The 24,833-nt window shown below is 40.4% G+C and overlaps 1 protein-coding gene and 1 long non-coding RNA gene across 2 annotated transcripts in view; one reads left to right on the forward strand and one right to left on the reverse strand.

Moving 5' to 3' along the window:
• The window catches only part of LOC124073627, a 53,036-nt gene that overhangs the window by 24,199 nt on the left and 4,004 nt on the right, over positions 1-24,833 (forward strand). The window lies entirely within an intron of this gene.
• nptx1l (neuronal pentraxin 1 like) lies at positions 6,775-10,658 on the reverse strand. The gene is made up of 5 exons (XM_046415987.1): positions 10,122-10,658; positions 9,590-9,797; positions 8,692-8,936; positions 8,405-8,584; positions 6,775-7,974 (listed from the first exon to the last, which is right to left on the reverse strand). Exons 1-5 carry the CDS (start codon positions 10,563-10,565, stop codon positions 7,753-7,755), a joined length of 1,299 nt encoding a protein of 432 aa, XP_046271943.1. The 5' UTR covers positions 10,566-10,658; the 3' UTR covers positions 6,775-7,752.

The raw sequence follows: 24,833 nt of genomic DNA on the forward strand, positions 1-24,833 counted from the left end.
TATTGTATATCACATTTTGCATTCACTTAATATTTTGTGTTCCTTTGCAAAAAACACACTGATGATGTTGGAGGGCTGTGACTGGTTGATTGCAGTCTTGTTCCAGGAACACAATGTGGGAACATGACTTTCTTGGCAAAATCATGTCATGTGTGCAATATCTCACTTGTTCTGTCCAAACAGATACAATTGTTTGTCATTGTCAGTGCTACGTTGTGTCATTTTTATTTAATCATCATCATCATCTTCTGGTCTCTGCCCATGTTTTAGAAGTGAAAAACAAAACAAAAAAAAAAACAAAGTAGAAAATGAATGTGCTGCCTCAAGGTGCACCTGCTCTGTTTAAGCGAGGTGGTGGTGTTTGGGGTTGGGGGGTGTAGGTAAGGCATGCAGGGCTCTACAGGGACTGTTTGTGATTGACCTGATTATGGAAAACAGCCCCTGGCATTGGTCCCAGAGGGTGCAGGGATTGTGGCATCTTCATGAAAAATATTCCTGTTGTGCCGGCTTCTGTCACAAGACGCCTGTGGATAAAGCCCAGCTACGGCAGACTGCCAAGAGGGAGGGAGAGAGGGAGAGAGAGGGACATTTTAAGGAAGGAAAGATAGGGATGGAGGGAGATTGATGATGAAGAGGAGATAGAATTATACAGCGTTCATCCTCACGTCAGATTTATGGAAGATATTATTGATGCTAGCATCCTAATGGTGATTATGCTCAGGTTGAGTTGGATGTTTTTAAGCAGACTCTGACATTTCCCACTTTGCGTGTCACACTGTGGAAATTAATCAAATAATGTGGCAATCAGATCTACAATGGTAAAAACACACAAACAGTGCACTCAAATTCACTCACATTCAAATAACTGCAAGTTTATGAAAGAGTGGCAGTTTCAAGTTGCACTCGTTTATGATCTATTTGTTTGTTGTGTTTTATGATATTAAACCAATCTTAAGTCCTTTACTCCTCCTCATCAATGTTAATGTGGCATGTGGTGAATCAGTGACAGAGAAGCTTTGTAAGACGGAGTAGCATCATGCACACCTGTCGATCTAAACATACTGTGGTGTGATGGCTCCATTGCAGAAACAATGCAGTGTTTCTGTCATTGTATTGTTTGGTTCTTTTAGGAGTAGAAAACTGAAGCTGTTCAAAGGTTGTAATCCAGAAGAATAATCTGTTTCACCCAAAATCGTAGTTTCAGTCTGACCATTAGAGTGGAAAAATGCAGTGTGTAGAGGAAGCAAGTAACGAGCTGCAGAGGGGGGCACTGAGCCAAGGGAAGGCAGGAACTGTTGGAAAGCACCATTAATCTGCTCTGCCATCCCTCAGACAAGAGAAAGTGTGGTCCAACGAGATGTACTGACCACACGAGTTTAGGCCCCCAAAGTCTTACTTTTGATTAATAATAATGGCCTGATGTACTGCTGGGGTGTTTTTGTTTTGTTGTTGTAAATACAATTTTTGGACAAGCTGAGGGAGTTAGTGGTCCCCATTTTTTTTTGTTTTTTTTGAAAAGTGAACATTATGGTTTGCTCTAATTGAGTGGGTATCACACTGCTCAGGCTTAAGCTTAATGCAGGATGTTGGATGCTGATTTTATGTTGTTCTTGGAACAACAGACAAGCTCCTCATTGTGCTACAATTCATCATAATCACGTCCATCTGGGTTGTACAGAATTCATATTGTATCTTGAGTAAAACCTGTGGACACAGGTGTGTTTGCAGTGGCTGTTCACTTCAACAAGACAGCACCTTATCAGTTGTAATCTTCAAAGGTGGTACCTGAGGGTTCATTTGAAGAGTGGATCTTGTCAGTTTTTTTTACTGATGATGGGTGTGACTTTGAATAGCACTGTCAGGATGTTGCTTTTGTGTATGCTTTTATAGACAAAGTGAAAGCCACTTTAATATACACCGGTCAGCCACAACATTAAAATCACTGAAAAGTGATTAAAATTGCAATGCAGTGTTCTGCGGCAGATTCAGATGCCAACCTGATCAAGAATCTTTGAGATGCACTGGAATAAGCCGAACCCATCCTCCTACCTGTAGGCCCCACCCTCAATGCACAGGACACAAAGGATCCAACATTTAGATGGTGGTGACCGCAAAATACCCCCACAGGTCCTGTGTCCCTTCTCCTGACGGCTCAGAGCTGTTTTGGCAGCAAAAGGGGGACCCACAAAATTTCAAGCAGATGGTTTTAATGTTGTGACTGATGAGTGTTCCACTGGTCTTTCAGGTTTTCTTCCTTGCGTGTCTTCATGTATGTCATGTTTCTCTTGATGACACGTGTATGTAATATCTGTCATCTTAAGTATGATTTCAAAATGAAAAGATACTGAGGCTGGCTATAATAATTTAAGACTCCAGTGTGTCATTTTTAGCAGGAAAATCAGCTACTTGTGTGTGTTTTTAGATTGCTGATTGTTCATTGCTTAACAATGAACATTAATCCCTCAAAATGTAAAAACACTTACTCTGCGAATGCATTGACTTCTCATCCTACACTGAATATCACTTTATCACCTCTGGATTTAATAATCGTATTTAATGATCAGCAGGAGCAACAGTGCCTGTCAAAGTGCTACAGTGGCTCAGTGTGTATCCCTCGAGAAACTAGCTTTTATACTTAAAACAATCCAAAATTGTATACTTATACTTTCTCATCTGACAAACACCTTAAGGAGGTATTAATTGTTCAATTCTGTGTTTGCTTTTCTCCTGGGGAGGGACTTTTTTTTCTTTTATTTTTTTTTTTCTTTTTTGCAAATCTTTGGACCAATGCTCTGGAAGGGGAATTTCCCGTGTTGGGAGAAAATCAATTATTCATTCAGTGGAATGGAGGTTTGAGCACCACACAGCTGCAGAAGTAGCTCCGAGATTAAGGACAAGTCTGGACGGATGCGTGTCTCATGTATATTCTGTTTCAGCAGGAAGCTTATCTCCTTTTGTCTTTCTGCCAAACAACCACTGGCCCTCCATTGGCAGCCATAAATTTATTATGCCAATTATACTTGTAGTAATTACGCCTGAATAAAGACTTCATCAGCGGCACAACAGGACAAAGCCTGGGGCAATAAGGATATTACTCATAGCAATGCAACACTACTAAACAAAAGACGTCTTGTTGCATTTGTGTGAGAAATACAATGTTGTTTTGGATCCGAGCCAGCACTTAATAAATATCTTTCTTCTCACTCTGTACTTGAACTATAAAAAAAAAAAGTCTTGAAAAATAAAAACACGTCTCAGCATTTTTGCAGTGAGCATCATATGATCCAATAAAAGAATACTGATGCTTTTACAAAAATGATACTACAAAGCGCTTGAACATCACCATTTTTCTGTTTGTGCAGATAATCTCTGTGCCATTAAAGATGCATTTCTCTTAACAACATTTATCATCAGATCGCCTGTGTCACCAGTATTGTATTTTTTTTTCTAGCTAAAACAGCTCTTTTTCAGCATCAGTAGGACAGCTAAATTTCTCTCATTCCCACATAGTTTTTGTTTGTTTTTCTATTCTCTTGTCATGAATTTTTCATCAGGCACATGGTGCTACATTTCATGTGTTTACCTTATAAAGCGCAGTAAGCAGTCTTTGAGTTATGGGCATTTTCTACTGTCCCACTGCTACTGTGCGTTTGGAATACAGGAAGCAGCTTATGGTCCATTTGGCCCTGCTTTGTCCGATTTGGCCTTTAAGTAGTCAGAGCAGTTAAAATAGACTGCATAAAACTTAGACTTTTCACTTTGCACCCCTGCAACATTGTCAGAAAAGGATCCAAATGGATATTGTTCAGTTTGTAGTCTTCAGCCCCGACTATTGCTGACCGAAGTGACATCACTTGAGATAATCAGCTTCATGTAACTCTCTCTGGAGCCACAAAAGTACAACAAATACAACAGACAGTGATTTGAAAAATTGGTGGAGTTCCCCTTTGATTATCATTGCATCTAAATTTTCATCAAACATCTAATTTTTGTTGTATTCAAATGTCATTGGGTAAACATGGCTGAAGTACTTTAATTACATTTTTTACAAGCAGCATAACCCTCTAGCTTGAGACTGAAATATCTCAGGGCTCTCTGTGGGCCAGTCGAGTTCTTCTACACCAAACTCATCCAGCCATGTCTTTATGGATTTTGCTTTGTACACTGGGGCACAGTCATGCTGGAATAGAGGGCCTTCACCAAACTATTGGCACGGAGTTGGAAGCATAGCTTTGTCCAAAATGTATTGTTATGCTGAAGCATTAAGATTTCCCATACCTGGAAGTAATGGGCCAAGCCCAAGCCCTGACAAACAGCCTGATAAAAGGTGTGTCTGTAGAGTACATGGTCTCCTAAATGAGGTAAATGGGGTGAGGCTTGTTACCCACATTGTCGCTACATTAAAGATTTGTGAGTGTTGCCTCCTTGTCATTTCAAGGACAGTAACATTGACAACATAACTTAAAAAAACAAATAGGAGGAGGAGGAGGATGACTCATATCTGACCTTATTTTTAGCTAATTTGAATTGGAGTGCATGCAGACACAAACCAATTACGACTGAGGTCAGCAGGCTCACCGTTATCTTGCTATGCCAAAAATACACCTAACAAAAGCTGGGGCAAGATTTTAGGTCAGCGAAAAAAGACCTGATATGATGTTCTATGGGTCAGAGTGTGGGTGGATTTGGTTAAGGAAGTCGATTTCCTTCTAGGCCTCTAGTGGCCACTCAGGAAGAGATCACAGTGTTTGTGTGTGCATCTGTCTGTACATCTCTGTGTGGATATGTTGGTGTGTTTGTGTGTGTGTGTGAAAGAGTTTGCACTAAATTCTAACCCCAGATGTGCCACCCTAGCTGCCTGTAATGGCTAAGGGATAGGTATGAGCTGAAGTTTGGCGTCTGGGGAAAACCCTATTGATGTAAAGTCACCCCCCCCCACCTCACAAATAGAGAAGGGAAACCAATTTGTGGGACACATGACCCGACTGTGGTGAGACCAAATGACCTCACTAACAATCAAGGGAAGACCTTCAGACCCTGCAACCTCTAATGCACAGGGTGTCAACTTTGATTCATTTGCAGAGAAACTGCATAGACTGAGATGTATGACCTAAATATCAACCTTTTGTTGACAAAACAAGCCAAGTGTTTACAATACAGTATGTAAATATGTGTGCACTTGCAGTTTGCGTTTCTCGACTCTTTTGCAGAAGGGATATGTGTTTAGCTAAGATGTTGGTGTCCACAGTTTGCTTCTCCAGACATTTTCTTGAAATTAACCACTTTTAGATTGATTCTTAACTAAAGAAAGATGGAGTTTTCACCTCCTCCATCCTTTCTGGACACAGGATGGAAAATTCAAATCCCACGTGCTGATATGTCTCTGTTAAAATGTCATTTCTAAGGTTATATGGGCTCATGTTAAACACTAGTAAGCTTTCAGAAGTAATGAAGGTTCATTGTGTTATGGCAATGTGCTGTTTAAATATACTGATGATACAATAAAATGATTTTATGACAATTATGTTGCTGATTGTGTAAGAAACATATGGTGAGTACCTTGTAAGAATAAACCACCATATTTTGCTATGCTGTGTCATGCTTTCCCATATGTCAAATCTAGATTTTTGCATAGGCCTGAACCATGACAAGCAGCACAAATAAATTCCCAAGAATTTGCTGATATGCCTTGTGGTCCCTCATCCATTTGAAACAGGGTTTGCATTCAGTGAAAATCAGACCCATGTAAGCGGTAGGTCATGTGCTGTCATTTGATCAGCTCAAAGCTTGGTATTATTGTTCAGTTTTGCTGGTTTTTGGTTTGTGTCTAACCAAGTATTGTTAGGTATACTTTGGCTACCAAGAGAGGTCCATTGATTGACAAAACAGCATGTTGGCCTTAGGAAAAGTTTTTAAATTGGATTATTATAAGATTTATTTTGGCCTTCCCTGTGCTTCTTGATGGTTGATTTGAAGATGCTGCTGTACTACTGGCTATTGGTATACAGTCAGTCTCATCAGTGAAATATAAAACAAAAACACAAGCTGACATATCTTCACCTTTTCAGCTGTTGTAGTGAACTGAGTAGCAAACAGTTCACACATCCAGCAGAAATGGAGCAACATTAGCATTCATTTGGTGTTTTGTCACTGACCACCTGAAGAATGAAAGTCAATATTCACTCTCTTTTAGCTCTACTTTTGGTCACCACCCACTCTTGAGAAGCATGTTTTGTCTTTTTAGCTGCTAAAAGCTCAGTGTTATCCAGCTATTCACTTAAATTGTTTCTTTCATTTGGTACTGACCATTTAGTGCACAGTAGGTTTTTTGTGGGTTTTTTGTTGTTGTTGTTGTTGTTGTTGTTTTGCTGAATACAGCTGCAATCTGTGCCTGACAAGAGTGCTAATGAGAGCTGTAAGAAGCAAAACAGTAAAATTGTGGACTGAAAAAGCATGGCAATCTGTTAAAGACTTGACAGTGTTCTACAGACCTGAGTGAAACTGCAGAGTTGGGTGATGAATTTCTGTATGTTCATCATTATGACTGGTCCCTTTCACATGCAATACATTAAATTATTGATTGTAGCAGTAAAATCCAGCGGCCCAATTAGACATTAGACAGTTACCATGCACACAATTCACGAGTTGTTGACAACTACAGCTAATTGTGGCGGGCCCCATGTGTCCAACTGAGACTTCATCAGATCTGAATGTCATAAAGAGTGTGCAAAGTTTCAGATTTGTTAAATAAATGTTAACACTTGTGTATGATTCAAGTATCACAATTTATTACAAAAACTAGAACTTTTTTTTAATTTGTCGGTGTTGCCATGCTCTAAGCATATAACAATACAGTATAAAATCTCAACCCAAAAGTTGGATAGTAAAAGCAAAGATCATAGATGCTGACGCAGCATTTACAGAAGTTAAGACATGCTGTTACTGTACAGAGAACATTCCCATTGAAGTACAAACATCTGCAAAATGCGTCATTATCATCAATGAATTGCATTTTACAATAAACAATCTGATCCAGCCTCATTCAGAGTGTCACGAGAAACACCGCTTTAAATTAATTTACAAGAAAATAAACGATAACACACTCTGCAAATCATAACGAATGTGCTGAGATTTTTTTCAACAGCCCAAGGCACTCAGGCTCCAATGTTGGCAATAAATACATCATTCTTTACACAAAATCACATCAAGCAGGTGGTGGCAGAGAAAGAATAGTGAGAGAGAAACAAAGTTGTCTATTTCATAACCTCTTGCAGAACATATTCCTTTTAAATGAGTCCACCTTGTCCTTTTTCACAGTGAAAATCCCTGGCAGTCGAGACAGAAAAGACATTTGAAGAAGTCGATCAGTTTTGTTGAACTGTGTGACTTCTGTTTGCTAAAAACTACATGACCTCCTACTGTACTTTTGATGCTGGCCTGTCATTTTGGTCTCCTAGAGCAGCTACGGCTCTTGGGAGCAGCATCAGCTGCTTTTTCAAAATGAAACCAGAAGTAGGCCTCGTGCATTTGAGCACCACAGGATGCTCAAGTGTCCATTTTCAGTGACCTGTCCCCCCCCACATGAAAATGTGGTAAAAATCTATCAAGTGTCCACAAATGATGTTTCAAATATCTATAACAAATCCAGATACTATTCACTGAAATAATCGCCTCCTGATCTCTCAATTTACACCGATGCTGTGACAAACAGAGTGGCTTTAGCAGATGCATTGATCTTCTCTTCCCTGCTGTTCAGTTGAGCTGGCGACAAGCCTCGAATGTCCACTTTGAGGCACCTCCGTAAATGTCAAGGCTTGTCTCCATCCATGCAAAAACGTTGCCCACTTGTGCTTTGCTGCTGCAAGTCGCTAGATTGTATATCTCTCCGATTGATAGTTTCCGATCCCAGATGTGAAAATTTGCCAGGTCTCCAACAAAAGCTTGTGTGGCGTCAAATCCTCCTCCGAGAGTGTCCTGTGGTGAAGACAAATAGATTTAATCAAGGATGATATGATTTTTGTGCCTCAGGCTGCTTCATGGAAAATCTAAAATTGCCTCTGTGGATTATCTCATTTTTTTTGACTGATTAAATTGAATGAGTGACTGGATCTTTAACTGGATGAGATCCACTTAAAGATCTAATCACCTTATTAAACCTATTACATGAATTGAAGCGAGGATGAATCTGAAAATTGAAGTCATAGCAGAATGGGAAAAAAAATGGTAATGTTTCATGTCATGACACATATATCTATTAAATTTAGCAAAGTGATATCAACCCTCTGCATTATGCCCTGCCTCCACATCCTGTTATAGTGGATAAAGTAGACAGATACTCTCCAGATATAGTTTATTTGATGCTTTTGTTGATCTGGAAAGCATCTGAAGCAGCTGTTGTGTTTACCTGCTCTTGTCCCAGGATCAGCAGGCCCTGCGGTTTGATGGGATGATACGGAGCAAGATTCTCTCCACTTCCCCTCTTGACTCCATCTTGAAAAGCTTCCCAAACGCCATCACGGGTGGTCCAGGTTACGCAGATGTGATGCCACTTTCCGTCATTGATGAGGAAAGGCAGCTTTGCAACCTAGAAGAAGATGGGAGATGTGAATGTTTATTACATCAAACTAAATTAACGTTAAAAAAAAATAAAAATCCCTGGAAACATTCCCATTGTGCTTTGGACATACCTACCTTATCATTTATCAGTATCTCCATTGGGTTATTCCCCCACTCTATGAGGACCAGCTCGTTGGCTTGACCAGGAACTGCGTAGGAGAAAGGTGTGCCCACTCCCGGGGACGCGTTGGACTTGAGCCACATGCACACGGTGAGGGCGTACATCTCCGGCAAACTCTTCTTGACTTTTGCGTACATGTAGTTGGTTCTCAGCGGGAAAGTGAGCTGGAATTTATCCAGGGGTCTGTTTTCTCTTTGACCTGTGTGAACGAAGAAGTAGAAAAGAGTTTGGCGTAATTATCACTGCGTTTCTTTCAGCTTTGTTATGTTAAACGCAGATTTGTCATTCCCAAACCCAACTCACACATCCTGGGGATTTACATAGGAATTATACATTACACAACAAATCCACAATCATGACTCTCCAGATTTGCCTTAATCTCGCATGATAAGTGTATCACAGGAGTACATCCTCTGTTTTCTTCCCCTGCCACACCTCTCTATTTTACCGCCGTACAAGTTTTTTTCCCCCCATCTCTGTGTGGTGCCAGAGGCGTCCCAAATGGAGGGCTGGGTCGTTGTTTGCGTGTTTGAAATGGTTTAATCTGCATGAATTAGAGCAGGAAGCTGCCAAATATACCACGCTGCTCCAGTTTTGAGCGGATGAGTAAAACGTTAAATCGACTGCTGAGATCACAAAAGCTTATAATGCCAAACTGGATATGCAAAGAAGAGATTTTATTTTTAATTTTCCGCCTTCACTGCGATCCCATATCTCTTCTTGATTGCATATCGTTGGTCTGTCCTTCCACCCATCCCTCCCTACACCCACACACCCATCAAACCCCTCACTGATCTCCTTTTACTTTTATTATTATTATTGCGCGCTCTCCTCACATCTCTTCCCAGCTACCTTTCTCCAGGTCGGTGATCCTCTGGTGTAGAGATGTGAGGGTGGACTCCACTCTCCCGCGCTGCTCCGTCTCGTTTCGGAGTCCGGGCTTCCCCTCTTCGATGCTGTTCACCCGGGACAATACCTGTTTCTCCAAGTCGTCGATTTTACTTTGGAGCAGGTCTTTGAGGCTGTTCGCCTGCACCGAGTTGTTACTTCTGCTGAATTGCTGTTGGTGGGGAAAGAAGCTCAATGTAAAAAACAAAAAAAAAAAAAAAGATTTTAAGTGGGGGGTGATAACATATTGACTTTTTAGGAGCTTATTACAGTATATCTAGATCAATTTGTTTATATTAGGCAAGGTTTGCTTTTCTCTTTTGTGCTCACATATTTAACATTGTTATCAGACCGCATTATCACTTAATGATGTTATAATAGTTGTTATTTCTAGTATTTCTATTTTAGTCAACAAAAGTGGCTGTAATTTGGTCGACGCAGCTTTGCGCAGGGTCACCCAAAGTGTTGAAAATGTTCCCCGGACGCAGCAGCCTACCTCCAGGTTTTCTAGTCTCTGCTTCAGCGACTGTAAAGTCTGTGAGAGCTGCGTCAAAGTATCAGCGGGGCCCCTCGATACGTCCCCCATTGTGTTTTTGGTCCCAGCTTCTTTCCTCCTGCCTCCGGGCCGCGCGTCCCCTGGCTCGATGCCGCTCTGGCTCTCACACCGGGCCAACTTTGAGGTCAGTTCTCTGATAGTCTCTTTTTGGTTCATGATGGTCTCTTTCTGCTGCAAAACCGTCTCCCGCAGCTGCATGACAGTGGTCTTCAAGTCCTCCCCTGGCACGCTGTTCTGCAAGGTGGCTGCGCATATGTCCATATCCTTGGGTACGGACGTGCAAATGAACTGCGTCTGTCCGCCGAAGTCTTGAGACGAACTTTCCAAAATCAGGCATGAAAATAGAAAAAGTCTCCAACAGATTGCGTTCTTCGCGGCCTGCATGTCGGCGTCTGTGCTGGGTTGTGATTTTATTTGGGTTGGTGAGCCGCAGCGACCTCAACTTGCTTGTGTCCCCTTGTTGTAGTAATCCGTCTGTGGAAGTGCAGCCGTTTTTATACAGAGAGTCTGGTTCTGCGCAGAGCAGGTTCACTGCATCACGACCGGAGGAGGGGAGGGAATCGCGTCGTCCCTATTTAATCGGCTCCAGAAGCAGCGTCACATGCAAGAGATGAAACCCATTTGGCTTTCAGGCTCCCACATGTTAAATCTTTTATCACTTGGACTATTTGTCATTTCTCGCTGTGTATTATTCATCTGGAAAACGCACATTTGTAGGCAGGGAAAGAGGGGTTGCTTGTGTGGCGAGGTGCCAAGAGAGCCAGCTGTGTTTGTTTTGCGCGCACAGAAAACTCTCTCTTACACACACACACACACACAGACACACTCACACACACACTCACAGTAGGCGGATGCAGATCAGAAGTTGCAACAATTTGTGGTCGGCAGCGTCCCCACAGCTTCAGCACCAAGGACAGATCCGACCACATCACATCACCACAGAGCGCAGAGGAGCGGCTCGGCTCTACATGCTGCTTGGTTGTTTTTGTTTGTTTGTTTGTTTTTCCAACTGATATTACCTTTTCTCTCCTTTCTGCTCAAAGACTAGTCTGCCAAATCACTTTGGTAGAGCATATTTTTCTTTCAGTCGCTCCCTTTCTCTCGGCCAGACACGTTTATTTGATGATGAACTGAAAATGAAAAGGCATATTTTATATTTTCAGGTCAAACTCACAGGCTAACTTCCTTCCTCCCCATCACCTCCACACACACACACACACACACCTTAGTCCTTCTCTTGCACCTGTTCTCCACATCACTGCTATAATCATCTCAATAATTCAGTTTCTAAAATGATAATCTGTCCCCAAGCAATTTACCCTATCTATTATTCAAGAAGGACAATTTTATTATTTTTCGTTGCAACACTTGGCTCTTATTTATTCAGTCAATGTTGAAAATAAAATGAAAACATTCTGAATAAGTAATGAAAACATATCGGCTCTCAGATTAGAACTGATTTCTCCTGAGAGATGAACACAGGGAGACGTTGGCACCGCGAGACACAGAAGTGTGCATGTGACAAAGGGATATTAGATGGGGGAGGTTAGATAGGTCGTGGCATAATTACTATCATCTACACCAGGTCTCTGAGGCTAAATGGTTCATAGCTGCAGGTGCCTTTTTACACAGTAGATATTAAGAGTGAATGACCGATTAAATTGTTGTCATGGGGAAGGTCTTCATTATAACTCTGCAAAAGCCTACCAGGAGCATAATAAGAGCAGGTGCAATATTCTGTGTTACTTTTAGCAGTTCTATCAGTGGGTCTGAATGATTAAGCAACTAAATGGTGCATTTGAGAGATTTAAACTAAATCCTGCTCTCAGACATTTCCTTTATTCATCTTAAATTTGTTGTTTCTGTGTTTTGTCAATGCATAACAGCTTTTTTTTTGGTTTTGAGAGTCGTTGCATGATGCAGTAATCTTAAAACGCTTTAGGCTAAGTAAAGAGTGTTAGAATATGGGACATAACTTGTTGTTTATTTGTAGTCTCTTGAACATCTCTTGCGGATCACGGCCCATTTTAATGATGCAACAGCATCTAAGGGGAATGAAAAGGGAGGGAGGTTTAGTGACTTTAACTCTCTGTCAGTAATCCAAAGTTGATGAACTGTTTGATGTTATGAAAAGCTTGCAGGTGTGAGAGGATGTAATATCATAAGAAAAAGTGGATTTTTTTTAGGTTATGTAACCGGGGGATTTGTGTAACTGTTAAGACCAGTGGCGTACTAACCTTAAGATCTTCAGCAATGACGTTCAACAATGAGAAGTCACTGTCCAAGCAGAGCCGACCGAACAATTTGACAGAATTATTTGCAGAAACCCAAACAGTGAATGTGGACACCAGCTAACTAAAATATAAACAGCCAAAACCCTGAAACTTTATTAGATGTTACATAACACGTAACCCTGCAATCTGGCCCTGTTAGAGCACCCCAACTTGCAGAACAAGAAATATGAGTAAACAACTTTTCCTATCCATCATATCAAGCATCTGGTAAACTCGTGCTGGTTATATGATTACACATAATAGACCACGGTGCTTTCCAGTCATTAGAAAATGATGCTGATTTCATGGAGCATTTTTATCTCACTGTATATACTGTAGAATCATGCAGAAAAGACTAGACACCTTCTACCCTGTGGGACCGAAGTAGCATTGCAAAATGTCCAGAGTCTAGCTCTCTCATTATGAATTCATTATTCAGCGCTACCCACACAAACAAGTCTCAGAGCCATATGCTTAAAGAGAAAAGCCTTCACTCCTCTGTGCTCCTCAGAAACACACTCTCACTCTTCCCATCACCCTGCTAACTCACTGTGTTCGTCCTCTTCCTCTCCTCTCCTCCTACAGGCATACAAAACCTCTGCTCAAGTAGCCTCTTGAAGCACGCTGTTGTTTTATAGCCTTTCAAGTCTCTCAAATTATCATTTTCCTCTGAATGCCACAAGTTCACCCTGTAAGCATATTGAGTTATGTTGTGATTTAAATAAAAAGAAACAGTCTAACTGTTGAATTTATAATGTTGTTGGCCATGGTGTGCATGAAATAATAATACGGTTTGGATGAAATAACTGTTTGTTGTTCAAGTCATTGTGCTAGACATCACAACAATCTGGAGATACTAATGTCATACAAACAGCTGCCAGTAGCTCTTATCACAATCCTACATTATACAGCCTGCTGGGCCACCTTCCACTTGTGGTACAGTATATACTTAATAATGCATTCACACACAGTGGAAATGCATTCTCCAGCATGAGAGATCAATATTTGTAATTTCACGTGTTGGCATCCAGCCTTAGCCTGTGCTTACTTCCTGTCTCCTGCTGTGCTGTGGGGCAGGACACTTGGACATTTAACAACACCAAGTTTGGATATGTATTTGGTGATATCATGACTCGGTATAAAACTCAAAATGTGTCCACATGTGCGTAGGATTTAAGGTGATCTACTGTCAGATATGGAGTATAATATTTATGATTAGGTTTTCATTAGTGGATAATCACCTGAAAATAGGAACTGTGGTGTGTGCATTACTTTAGACTGAGACTTTTTTACAGTATCTGCATAAGGTGTGGGTCCTCTTTCACAGAGGCCACCATGCAACACCTCTTTGTCTTTATGGTAGTCCAGAACAGACGCTTTATGGTGTGAAAGTGTAGCACACTATAGAGTACATAGGCTATGATGCTGAAAAGAGTGTCGACCTTGTTAGAGTACACCGTAGTGATGTGTTATTTGGTTTAAACTTTCATTTTAGACAGTATTTCTTTTGTTCAGGCACAGTTCTTGTATGGCTGCTGTGTGTCAAACAAAGCAAAGAGAAAATGAACCGCCGATGTGCTTAACAAGTTTCAAAATGTCCAGATTTAAGTATCATTTTCAAATAAACCCAGCGATAGTTTGACATTGATGTTTTTCAGTTTTTTGGGGTTTTTTTGTTTGTTTGTTTTTTTGGAAACCCTAACCATTGTTTTAAGGGATTCTGCAGCCACATTTACTGACCTAATCTCATCATTCAGATTTTCTCTGACCGTATTTTTGTGTGAGTGTAGCGTGCTTCCTCTTTCTTCAAATATCCCAGCACCTTTTCTGTTCTTCACATCAAAGTCACCTCCTTCAGTCTTTTCTAAATAGCTGAAATTAAAGCAAATACAGTGAAAAAACAAAAACTGATGTTAAAGTTAAAAACACAAATAGCAGGACAGTTGTGTGATTTGACAGGCTGCCCCATATGTGACACTAAACAGTGAGGCCCTGCTTGTTCAATCACAGTAATTGGAGAATTAGCTGCACACCTTCAGTGTAAACATTTACAGTATGCCTGAGCTAAAGGTCACCCACAGCTGATGTTTTCCATCTCAGTGTACCCACTGTGTCGAGTTGTCTTTGGTATCACTGGAAGGTATTTCATCATTTCTATGAACAAAAGCCTAATTAAGCTGCTTTTGCTGTGTAGCAAGTCACAACCATGCTTGCCATACCAGACGAGGAAAACAGCTGCCATTTTGGGGTCACTGGAATGTTCATATACAGTGGCTGGTTAGAGCAAGGAAAATGTCATGCAGTTGCCAACACTGAAAAAAAAATAGCCCAGAGAGCCTAATTAAGACAAAGACATTCTTACACATAATTTCCCTTTTTTCCCTCTTGGTTTACATATGGAGTTTTTCATACTGCACGAGTGCTGTCCTTATGTTTTATTAAGGGTTGTGATATAATGATTTTTTTTTCCTTCTGCATGAGCTGAGCGCCTGATCTGAAATTGATACAATGCATCATCTGACGTTGGGATCATTTTCTGTGCTGATGTGACAGTGTTCTGCCGAAGGTTATGAGGAAATATGTAACAGTGTGCACATGGAAATGTTTTTTGTTTTGTTTTTTTGTTTGTTTTTGTTGGTTTATTTCCCAGAGTATGTGATGGTTGAGTCTCTTAAGTCTGAGCTAATTTGCCCTCAGATGCATGCAGAGCGCTCACGCTGTATTCATAGAAAGCTTTATGATCATCCATTTTTGTGTTAATAAGCTTGTTGTTGTCCACTCACACCACCACTAATGGCCTTTGCTCTCTTGTGCATGTTTGAGTTTTATAGATTATCAGGTTTTATGACTTTAATACTAATTTGTCTGTTTACACTTTCTGTGCATTTGCCTCTCTGTTAATGTAACTTTCCCTCAGTGGCTTTTGCTCTTACCTACCTCAACCATAGCTGCTCGCTTAGGGGAATCTTTAAATGGGCTTTATCAGATATAAGTTTCCATACCATAAAATGTGTCCAGCCTGTAATTAGGAGCTGATGTATGCTGGATTTTCTTCACACAACATCTTATTGGCTCTGTTTCTTTTAAACTCATACAAGGTTGGGAACTATGGCGAGCAGACAAAATGACATCAACACTGCATTAGATTTAAGGTTTACTACACCAGTTTTACACATTGTCAGTACCTCCATAGTGTCTTTGGTGGATCTGTGGGTGGTTTGTCAAGTCTGAAACAATAACCGTGATGATGTCATAGTATTGTCATAATGATTGCCGTTTGAGATTGAAGACATGAAGTTTATGACCAAAAACCTGAATTTGATTGGGACTCGGGGCTCAAGAGACATTAAGGATTGTATAATGAAAAGAAACTGAGTGAGCTGCGTTATGGGAAATGTAGGTTCCAGTGTTACTGGAGCTCAACCCATGGTAGCGACTGAAAGTTAGCATATCTTACCCTCTGCTGCTTCAGTTTGGTCCAATATTTTTATTCCTCTGCGCCTGCGACAGCCACAGCCAGAGGCATTATGTTCTCCGGTTGTCCATCTGTCTGTCTTTCTCAGTCTCATGAACGTGATATGTCAGGAACGCCTGGAGGGAATTTCCATCCACTTGAGCTCAGGGATGAACTGATTGCGTTTTGGTGGTCAAAAGTCAAGGTCTCAAAACATGTTTTAAGCAATAATCCAAGAATTCATACTCTAATTATAACGTGGAAATTGTGTGTCCAATATTTTAATTTTATATGCACATGGTCAAAGGTCAACTTCAATGAGGCATTATGATATTATGTAAAAATCGTTTCAGGTTCATTTCTGGTTACTGGTTTTCATTATTTGGCCCCATAACTCAGTAAGACTGTACAGATGTTCTGTGTTGCTGGGTTGAAAAGGAATCAGAATCAGCTTTACTAATAAAGTATGAACAAAGTATATACAAAGTCAGTATAGCTGAGTGGAAATTATTCACTGGAATCAAACATGTAAATATAGTGATGGCTTCTCTTTTTTTCCAGAGGATTACACTTATAACTTAAATTCTTTCAAAGTCTTCACTACATTATATGAGTCTGTAGGGACATGGACATGACAGATATGCATCTTGACTGGTTGGCAGAGGTACACAACCGCAAAGTATTTCTAGTTGTCAGTTCTAGTTGAATTAATAGATTACCCCTCCTGCATTAATAATAGGTTCTTTGTAAACAAGGTTAAATGATTTTACTATACATGTTTATAATATCCCTGGTGGACAGTCCTTACTTGGCACTACTGCAGATGCATTTCAGCATATGCTGTGCTAGGCATGTTATGTGATGATGTTTGGGAGTTTTTGTAGACCTATATTAAAGCTGTTTTGTAGCATTTGTGTCCTGTGTGTTTAGAATTTAGTCAAAGAGGATTTTTCCTCTTTGTTTGCCTTCTGTTAGTGGTGTCATGTTTGCTTTGACAGTCTGACCTCACGCTAGTTGCCATAATGTTAACCGCCTTTTGTTGCTCCATTTGTAATTGACCTATTCCATAGGGATGTTATTATTTTCGCCTCCTGCTATTGATGTCTACATCGCTGTATCTCTTTGAAAATGAGGTACAGATTCCTGTTCCTCATCAGTGTCTAGGAGAACCTTTCTACAGCACATTGATTTTCCTTTGCTTTGTCATTGCCATTGCTATTGAATTGTACAGCTTTGGATTAATACAAGCGATACAGTAGTCTTTCAGCATCTGAAGGGATGTTACATTCTGAATCAGCCATCAGAAATTCTCAGGATCACATCACAGAGGGCCTCGTGGATCTAATTTCAATCGGCTCAGATACCTTAAGCTCTGTTGAAGGCTGGCTGCAGATTCTACAAACACTGTGTTGCTCACATTTATTCTAAATCTACTCTAAATCAAGCACTTTTCACTGTTTTCCTACAAGAAAACTTGCTTCGAGTTACAGATTGTGTAACAGTTTTGGAGCAATTTGGCAAATCAGGGTTGATAAGCCATAATTGTGAATTATTATTGAACACACAACCTAAATTCAAGTGAGTGCAGCCTTTCAAAAACTATCACACTGCATGATTGTGATCTATACATTTTCCCTCTGAATTCTGTCAACCCACTATTGGGTTTCTGTTTAAGTGAGAGATCCAAGTGAAGGTTCAGCCTAATATATAAATTATATGTACATGTAATAAAGTACCATGAAGATTTAGATCATGAGGCAATCCCCCCCAGCACTGTCTGCTTTCAGTTTTTGCTTGAATTCTTGACATTGACATTCATTCTCAGAATTAGCAGAATTACGTAACAGATGTTGTTACCGCATGTGATATATGTGTGTATGTCTGTGGCCTGTGTCTGTGGCATGAGCACCATGTAGGTGGGAGCCTTATGCTTGTGCAATGTTCAGCTGTCACAGAAGCAGTAGAGGCATGATGTGCTGTCAAGAGATGCAGTCTAATGAATGGATGTACTCTTGCTGAACAACAGAAAAAGAGTATGACTGACTTGCTCAAGGCCTCAGTCTGGCACTTTCTCTCTGCGGGAGAGACTGAAGACATCACACTGGATCACGCCTCACAAGAGAAAAAAGTGGTAAAGAAGGTTTTCTGAAGAAAAAGTTCTGCCTTACTAACTTATTAAGATTCCAACCCGACAACACTGTGTTACTAGTGGGAAGATTCCTACTTGTTTAACTCATCAACAGCAATGACAAAACTTGTAAATAAGACTTAAAGATTCATTGACATAATGCTCCCGCTGTCTGTCCGATGATTGTATCTACAAGAGAGCTTCAGTTGTTTCAAGTACATTTTTCTCCTATTTAGCGAAAAGATTTCCTATCCTGAACAGTTTAATTTAAGGTACCCTGTGGAGTTTGTTTTCACCAATGGACCAATGTTTTTATGAATAAGTCAACATTTTGTGTGTATTGTTCATGAACTGGCAAGTACCACGATGTTCCTGCTGCTTCATGCTTCTCCACTGGTCAACAGAATGGTGAAGAAGACTGTGAGCTGGCAAACATGGATATGAAGAATGTAGGATTCAAATGATTCCAAAAATCAGCTCTGCAAATGATTTTTGACATTTATGAGGAAATGCATTCAGCGTGTTTTGTTTTGTTTTATTTCTGAGTAATGTAAACATGTAACAACTCCATGAGGCAACGTTAAAAGTATCCTGTGGAGTTTTTGACCACAAGTAGCACGAGGGTGCACATGCATGTGGGTGTTGGGGTTCACAGCTTGTCATCAGTTTGGCCGCAACTCACCAAGAAAAGTAGCAATGTGCCAAGAATGACAGTCAAGAAGAAACTAATGTTCCGTTTAAAATGGTTTTGTATTTTATGGAGAAGGAAATACAATCAGCAAGGTCCTCAGAACTTGAGGATACATATGATAGATTTTAGGGCGCACAGCACTAAATCTAAAGATAATACACAGGGTATCTTTAAATATCGGATGAGACAAGAAAAGGACATGGCCTGATGGAGGTCTATCTTTCACAAAGAAACATCCATATATTATCTATGGGGAAGAGGTTAAATCGCTGCAAAAATAGACTACATATTTTTCCTTGTGGTGGAAAAAGGCTGGATGCGAGAAGCCTGCACAGCCATGTGTGCACAGGCACGCACTGCATCGCTGTTTTAATAATGTAGTTAAAACATTTAACAAAAAGTTGATGTCAGAGATCACTTTTATGTAGAGTATATAGTAAGAAGTTTATCATAAGTCATCTGATCATCTTTACTGTCCTCACTGAGGTCAGATTCGGTCACTTTCAGCTGGCATGCGACTGCATTTGATTACTCCTCGCCAATCCATATCCACAAGTACTAAAAGTGTTAAAGGGCTCCAGCTGCGTGTGATGTCCAGTAGACACGTCATAGATGAGACTGCCTGGCCTTGAACTGAATTACAGTATAAGCAAAGGGATATTACTTTGATGTAATGCAGGAGAGGATAATCTAAGGCCACGGAAGTAAAGATATATTGATCTTTCTGTACATCAAGGTCACTTCCTCTTTCTGTGTGTTTCTCTCTTACTATGGGTGTGTGGAATGAATCGGGAAAGATTGGGTACAGTAAGTGTCGCACAGATGAAGTGTCTTTGTTGACTCTGGAAAAGCTGAGTTGAGCATATCACAACTTAAAATTACAGTCACACCTCTGTTGCTCTGTACACTCACAGTAAGACACACACTGCACTTTTTCTCTTGAGAAGAAGACAGGCACACTGCTGTCCCTATGACAGAGAAAAATAATGGTGGCAAGAAAACAAAGTTGTTGTTGATATAAACTTTTAAACATCTAAAGGTCAGAAATTAAATGAGTCATGCATTATTGCTGGTAGATGATGCTGATCGCCAACTTGTTAAAAAAAAAAAAAAGTCACTAGATGATGCATAAATCAGAGCTTCACAGCCTCTCCTACATCTTGCACTGTGAACCCTGTAACCCAGTAAGCTTGCATGTGTGTGCGTGTGTGTGTGTGTGTGTGTGTGTGTGCAGGCACGCTCTGAAAAAAGAGCAGGATCAGTGCCTCCACATGAAGCCTTCCTCTCCGAGCCTCAGCCAGAGAAGAGCCAGCCTTGCATCTGTACGGAATAATAAAATTGTGTCAAAAAGTGCAGGCAAATATTTCTGTACAGCAGTACTCTCTGTGGGGAACGCAGCTCAGACAACTGCAGCGATCTCTTGTTTTTCTTCTTCTGCTCAACCTCCCTCTTTCATGTTTTTACTGTTTTGTGGTCGGTCTGCCCAGATTTAAATGTGATATTGTCGCGAGGACGGTCTCATTCTCTTGTATCGCTCCATTTTGTCTTGTTAATGCAATGGCCACTCCCCACAGAAAACCGCTATCACTACACACACCTCTGCCAGGCCTTCTCTCAGGCGAGAACCAGAGAGCCCCCACTTGCACAGCAACATCAATAATACAACTGAAGCTCCCCCCCCCCCCAGCCCCACTTGACACCACCACTTGTGTCTAAAAATAGACCTGCTTTTTGTTTAATATTTCATTTGGTCCTTCTATCTCTCTTTCTCTCTCTCTTTCCCTTTTTCTCGATTCACTGTCTTTAAAAAAGATGGAGAAGGATGTCAACAGATGAGTCCCACCTCCTCACTTAGTTCCCATCAAGTATTCTGTTCCCCCCAAACCCACAAACCCCATTTCTTTAAAACGTCGTGTACGCTGCCATGGTGGTAGTCCTCCTTAGGTCTTACAGTATATCTGAGGTTTCACCTTTGTACTTTGTGTATGAATACAGGCCTTGACTAAAGAGTTATGACTGAGAAGTCGTTTTGAAGTGATCAAACTGATTGAACTTGAGACATCGAGTATACGATGAGAGTAGTCCACTGTTTAGTAAATAGGAGTGAATTTCCATCCATCCATTTTCTATATCACTTTATCTATGCATGGTCGCCACTGACTACGGGCGAGACGCGGGGTACACCCTGGTCTGGTCGCCAGTCAGTTGCAGGGTTGACACACACAAAGACAGACAATCAAACACACTCACACCTAGGCGCAATGTAGAGTAACCAATTAACCTAACCTGTTTTTGGGATTGTGGGAGGAAGCCGAAGTACTCGGAGAAAACCCACGCAGACACAGAAAGGACGTACAAACTCCTTATAGAAGACTAGACTAGAACCCAGAACCCTCTTGCTGTGAGGCAACAGTGCTAACCACTGCACCACTTAACCCAAATGTCACTGTTCTTTTCCTAAACTTAACCATATAGCTTTTGTGCCTGAATTTAACCAAAGTGGTGTTTCATGTTAGCCAAGTGTTAGAAAGCCCCACAGACACCAACCTTATGCATCTGGGTGAGACTCGAGGGGTGCGAGGCTTTGCACGCCGGCCATAGATGATGGAAGCACAAGGGCATAACAAAGTGACTACCTGGGATGACAACATGTTGCCCACTCCGGATGAACTGCACACAATTTAGTGATCCTTCATCTTTTCTTCTGACGCTATCTTCAGATCAAATTTTATTTATTTATTTAATTTATGACCAAATACCTGTGAAACTAATGACATAGCCATCTGCCTCACCTGTACTTTGTGTTTTGTGTTAGTAAGCTAATCTTACTAATCGTACCATGCTAATGTTCAACAAAGATGGTGAATATGCATGATAGTATGTTAGCATCTTAGCATGCTGACATGAGCCAACTGTGCCAAAGTGCAAAAACCACCAGCAAGGCTGTAGACTCTAAAGTGCTGTTTTCATATAAGGCCAGAAAATAGAAAAGTGCATTTTGTTATTGACGATTCCTTAAAATCATTTCGGAATTAGAAATAAGTCACTCAAGTAGAGATGGTAGTAGGAGAAGAAAGTGACTGACAGCAGGGAAATTAGGCCACTTAAATTTAATTTGTATTTTATTAAGCATGATGTTTTATTTGATCTGCTGCTGAATTTAAATATGTTAGTCTGATACTGAATCCCATTACAAAAAGCACTGTAGAAAAAAAGCTTGTGTTGTCTGTCCCACAACCCTGCAACGCTTTGGTTGTCTGTCACAAAAAAAGTACAAAAAAGTTTTCCTCTTTTACATTCTCGAGTCATCATCAGGTTTAATCTGTCATCAGCGAGACAGATTCAAGCAGAAGGCAAATGCTTACTGAGACGTGTAAGTGTGTGTTCAAACCACAGTCAATTGTGCATCACAACAACAACAACATCACATCTCGACATTTCTGATGAACAATTATCATCGCACTGAGCAAATTTAAGTTTCCTCACACGTGGGAAGTGATTTCAGAGGTGGTTGAGTGAGCCTCACTGCTGTGTATGTTTTTAGTTTTCGCTCCGGGGCTGATTGTTGCAGTTCAGGCTACTAAAGACTTCTGACCCTGCCTCAGACTGGCTGAGAGGAAGCAGGAGAGGAGGTATCTGCTGAGAGTTGACTTAGTGTTTGTTATATAATGGGTCCTAATGGGGTCCATAGCTGGATGCTGATGGGCAGATAGTGCTGATGCTGGCTTTGGCCCTGCTTACCCATCACTGCCTTCATTTGTAATTTATGTCTCTTCATCTCTGCCGGTTTCCTATCTAATAAGCAGCTTTTGCACTAGTAAAAGCTATTAAAACAGCTGGAAATGGAAGGACAGAAATCATCAGATTTCAGTGACAAATTCATTTATTTATATATTTATTTTGTTTCTTTTTCAACACTGTGAAGAATAGCAGTAACTGATTTTACCCTCTGCGTGTTGACTGTTTTAGTAACATTACAGCTTTAGCTTCCCGTTTGCTCATTATTCATGTCTTTTTAGCTCTTTGCTCCAATGCATTAACTTCAAACAATAGTAAACAATGGATTAATTCTCATTGCTTTGGCCTCATAAATCATTCCATGATTTTATCTTAAGATGTTTGCAAACATATTTTCTCAGGCACAGTCTAATGAGGTGTACAAATTGGTTCTGGCAGGCAGGCAGGCAGGATTACAGTAGTGTTTGTACAGGGCCACTGGATCAGCACAGGGTTTACCTGAACAACTTCCTAATGTGATGATGATGGTGGAATTTGCTTTATTGTTAGATAGTTGGGTCATGTTTACAATGAAACAGTTTGCTAAGTCCTAAATTAGGCTATAAGTGCATAATGAAATTTGGTAGTTATGTTATTCCATTAGTGTTACAGTGTAATCTTTCATTTCTACCCAAATTCAGGCACTGCACCCTTTATGAGAAAAATCCAAGTTTGTTTGGGCATATCACTAACACTTCAAGGAAATTAAAGGTATTCACCTCTAAAGTGTAAATATAAAACTGATGCAGCCACAGATTCGTGATGTCAGTGGGGGCTTTTCAGAAGCACTGGATCCAGTAACCGTCTGCCTACTTTAAAATCAATCACAGCATCAGGTCCTTTGTTGTCAGGAAAATCAGCATCTCACACAAGCTTTTCTTTTCTACTCACTCACCTCAGAGAGATCTGTCTGCTGGCAGGTGAAAAGTTTGAACACAGTTTTTTTTTTAAAAAAAGTCTAAATCTGTAGGAGAAATGCATTACAGTTAATGAATAGACTGATAGCCCATGATTCCACGCTGTGCTGTATAGTGTGTCATAGGCATGAGAGTGGGCGAAGGCATGCTTCCCCTTCATATCTTATCACATCAGCAGTGTCTTTTTTATCTTTTCTTCCAGCAGTCACTTGTAAATAAGTGATTCATGTACAGTGAATTCATTTAGATGCCTCTGAGCTCTGAAGCAAAAACATCCAAGGAGAGCAAGTTGAATTCATTTGCAGTTTACACAATTCAGTGAATACAGAGTTTCTTTGTACATAGACTGGTTTTGTGCAAGTAGAGAATACAAAGTTGAAAGAAATTGAATTAAATACCACAAAATAATGAAGCTTAATTTTAAAACTTTGTTTTTGTCTTGTATATACAAATGTGTTTATTTACTACTTGTTTACAACAGCAAATATGTTATTGAAGCAGTGTTATGCTTTCCTTTATTGATTTCAGCACACAGAGGAAACGTTTTGGGTCACACTGCTGTTGCGGTTTAAGGGATGAAAATGTTGGTCATTCAATCCACCACTTTGGTCCAGGCAGAAATATCAAAACAACTACTGCATTTGAAAGGGGAGAAACCCACAACGGGCTTGTAGCGAGTTCCCCCAATGTGGGCAGCAGGAGGTGTTAAAGGTCCCTCACAGGGTGACAAGTGACCATGTGGCCAGGACCAGCTGTGGGGGTTCAGAGACAGTTGGGGCACCCCATAAAATAGCCTTACACATTGATTGATGAGAAATTTTCCCCTGAGGATGAATTCTGTTGACTTTGATGATATCCTGACTTTTTCTCTACCACCAGTGTGGGATTGACATTTATTGGTTTAGGTGATTAAAAAACAGTTGGGAGGATTGACATGAAATTTGAAGTTGGAAACATTAACATCCCATGTGATGATTTGCCATCACTTTTTTTTTTTTTTTCTTCAATATTCTTCTAACCCTGCCATTGGGTCAAAAGTGTCATTTATCCAGTACTTTGGTTTACTACTAAACTTGCATTTAATGCTAATTAGCAGTGAAATAAAACACTAAATTATGGCGGTGAACATGACAACAAGTGCTTAATATTTTAATGTTAGTATTTTTATTGTGATTATTTTGTCTTCCCTAAAATATCCATTCTTGATGATTACAGCATAGTCGCATTTTACCAAAATCACAGTGTGTGTCTAACCTTAGCCAAACCGAGTTACTGTTAAATCTCTGTCTCCAGTGTCGGGGCTGCACTTTGTGTACAACAGTAGTGTAGCCCAAACACCTGCCTACAAGAATGTAACACATCCAGGGCCAGAAGAAATTGAAATAATAAACCAGGATGCAATTATATTTGCT

The sequence above is a fragment of the Scatophagus argus genome, chromosome 16 (genome assembly GCF_020382885.2).
Source record: "Scatophagus argus isolate fScaArg1 chromosome 16, fScaArg1.pri, whole genome shotgun sequence".
NCBI classification, from domain to species: domain Eukaryota; kingdom Metazoa; phylum Chordata; class Actinopteri; family Scatophagidae; genus Scatophagus; species Scatophagus argus.

Bases quoted from the DNA above. Each gene is read 5' to 3' on its own strand.
- nptx1l (XM_046415987.1), bottom strand. From the start codon at position 10,565: ATGCAGGCCGCGAAGAACGCAATCTGTTGGAGACTTTTTCTATTTTCA. The intron at 9,798-10,121 runs GTAGGCTGCTGC...CCCCACCAACAG, and splicing joins AGAGACTAGAAAACCTGGAG to CAATTCAGCAGAAGTAACAA. The intron at 7,975-8,404 runs GTAAACACAACA...TCTTCACCACAG, and splicing joins TGATCCTGGGACAAGAGCAG to GACACTCTCGGAGGAGGATT.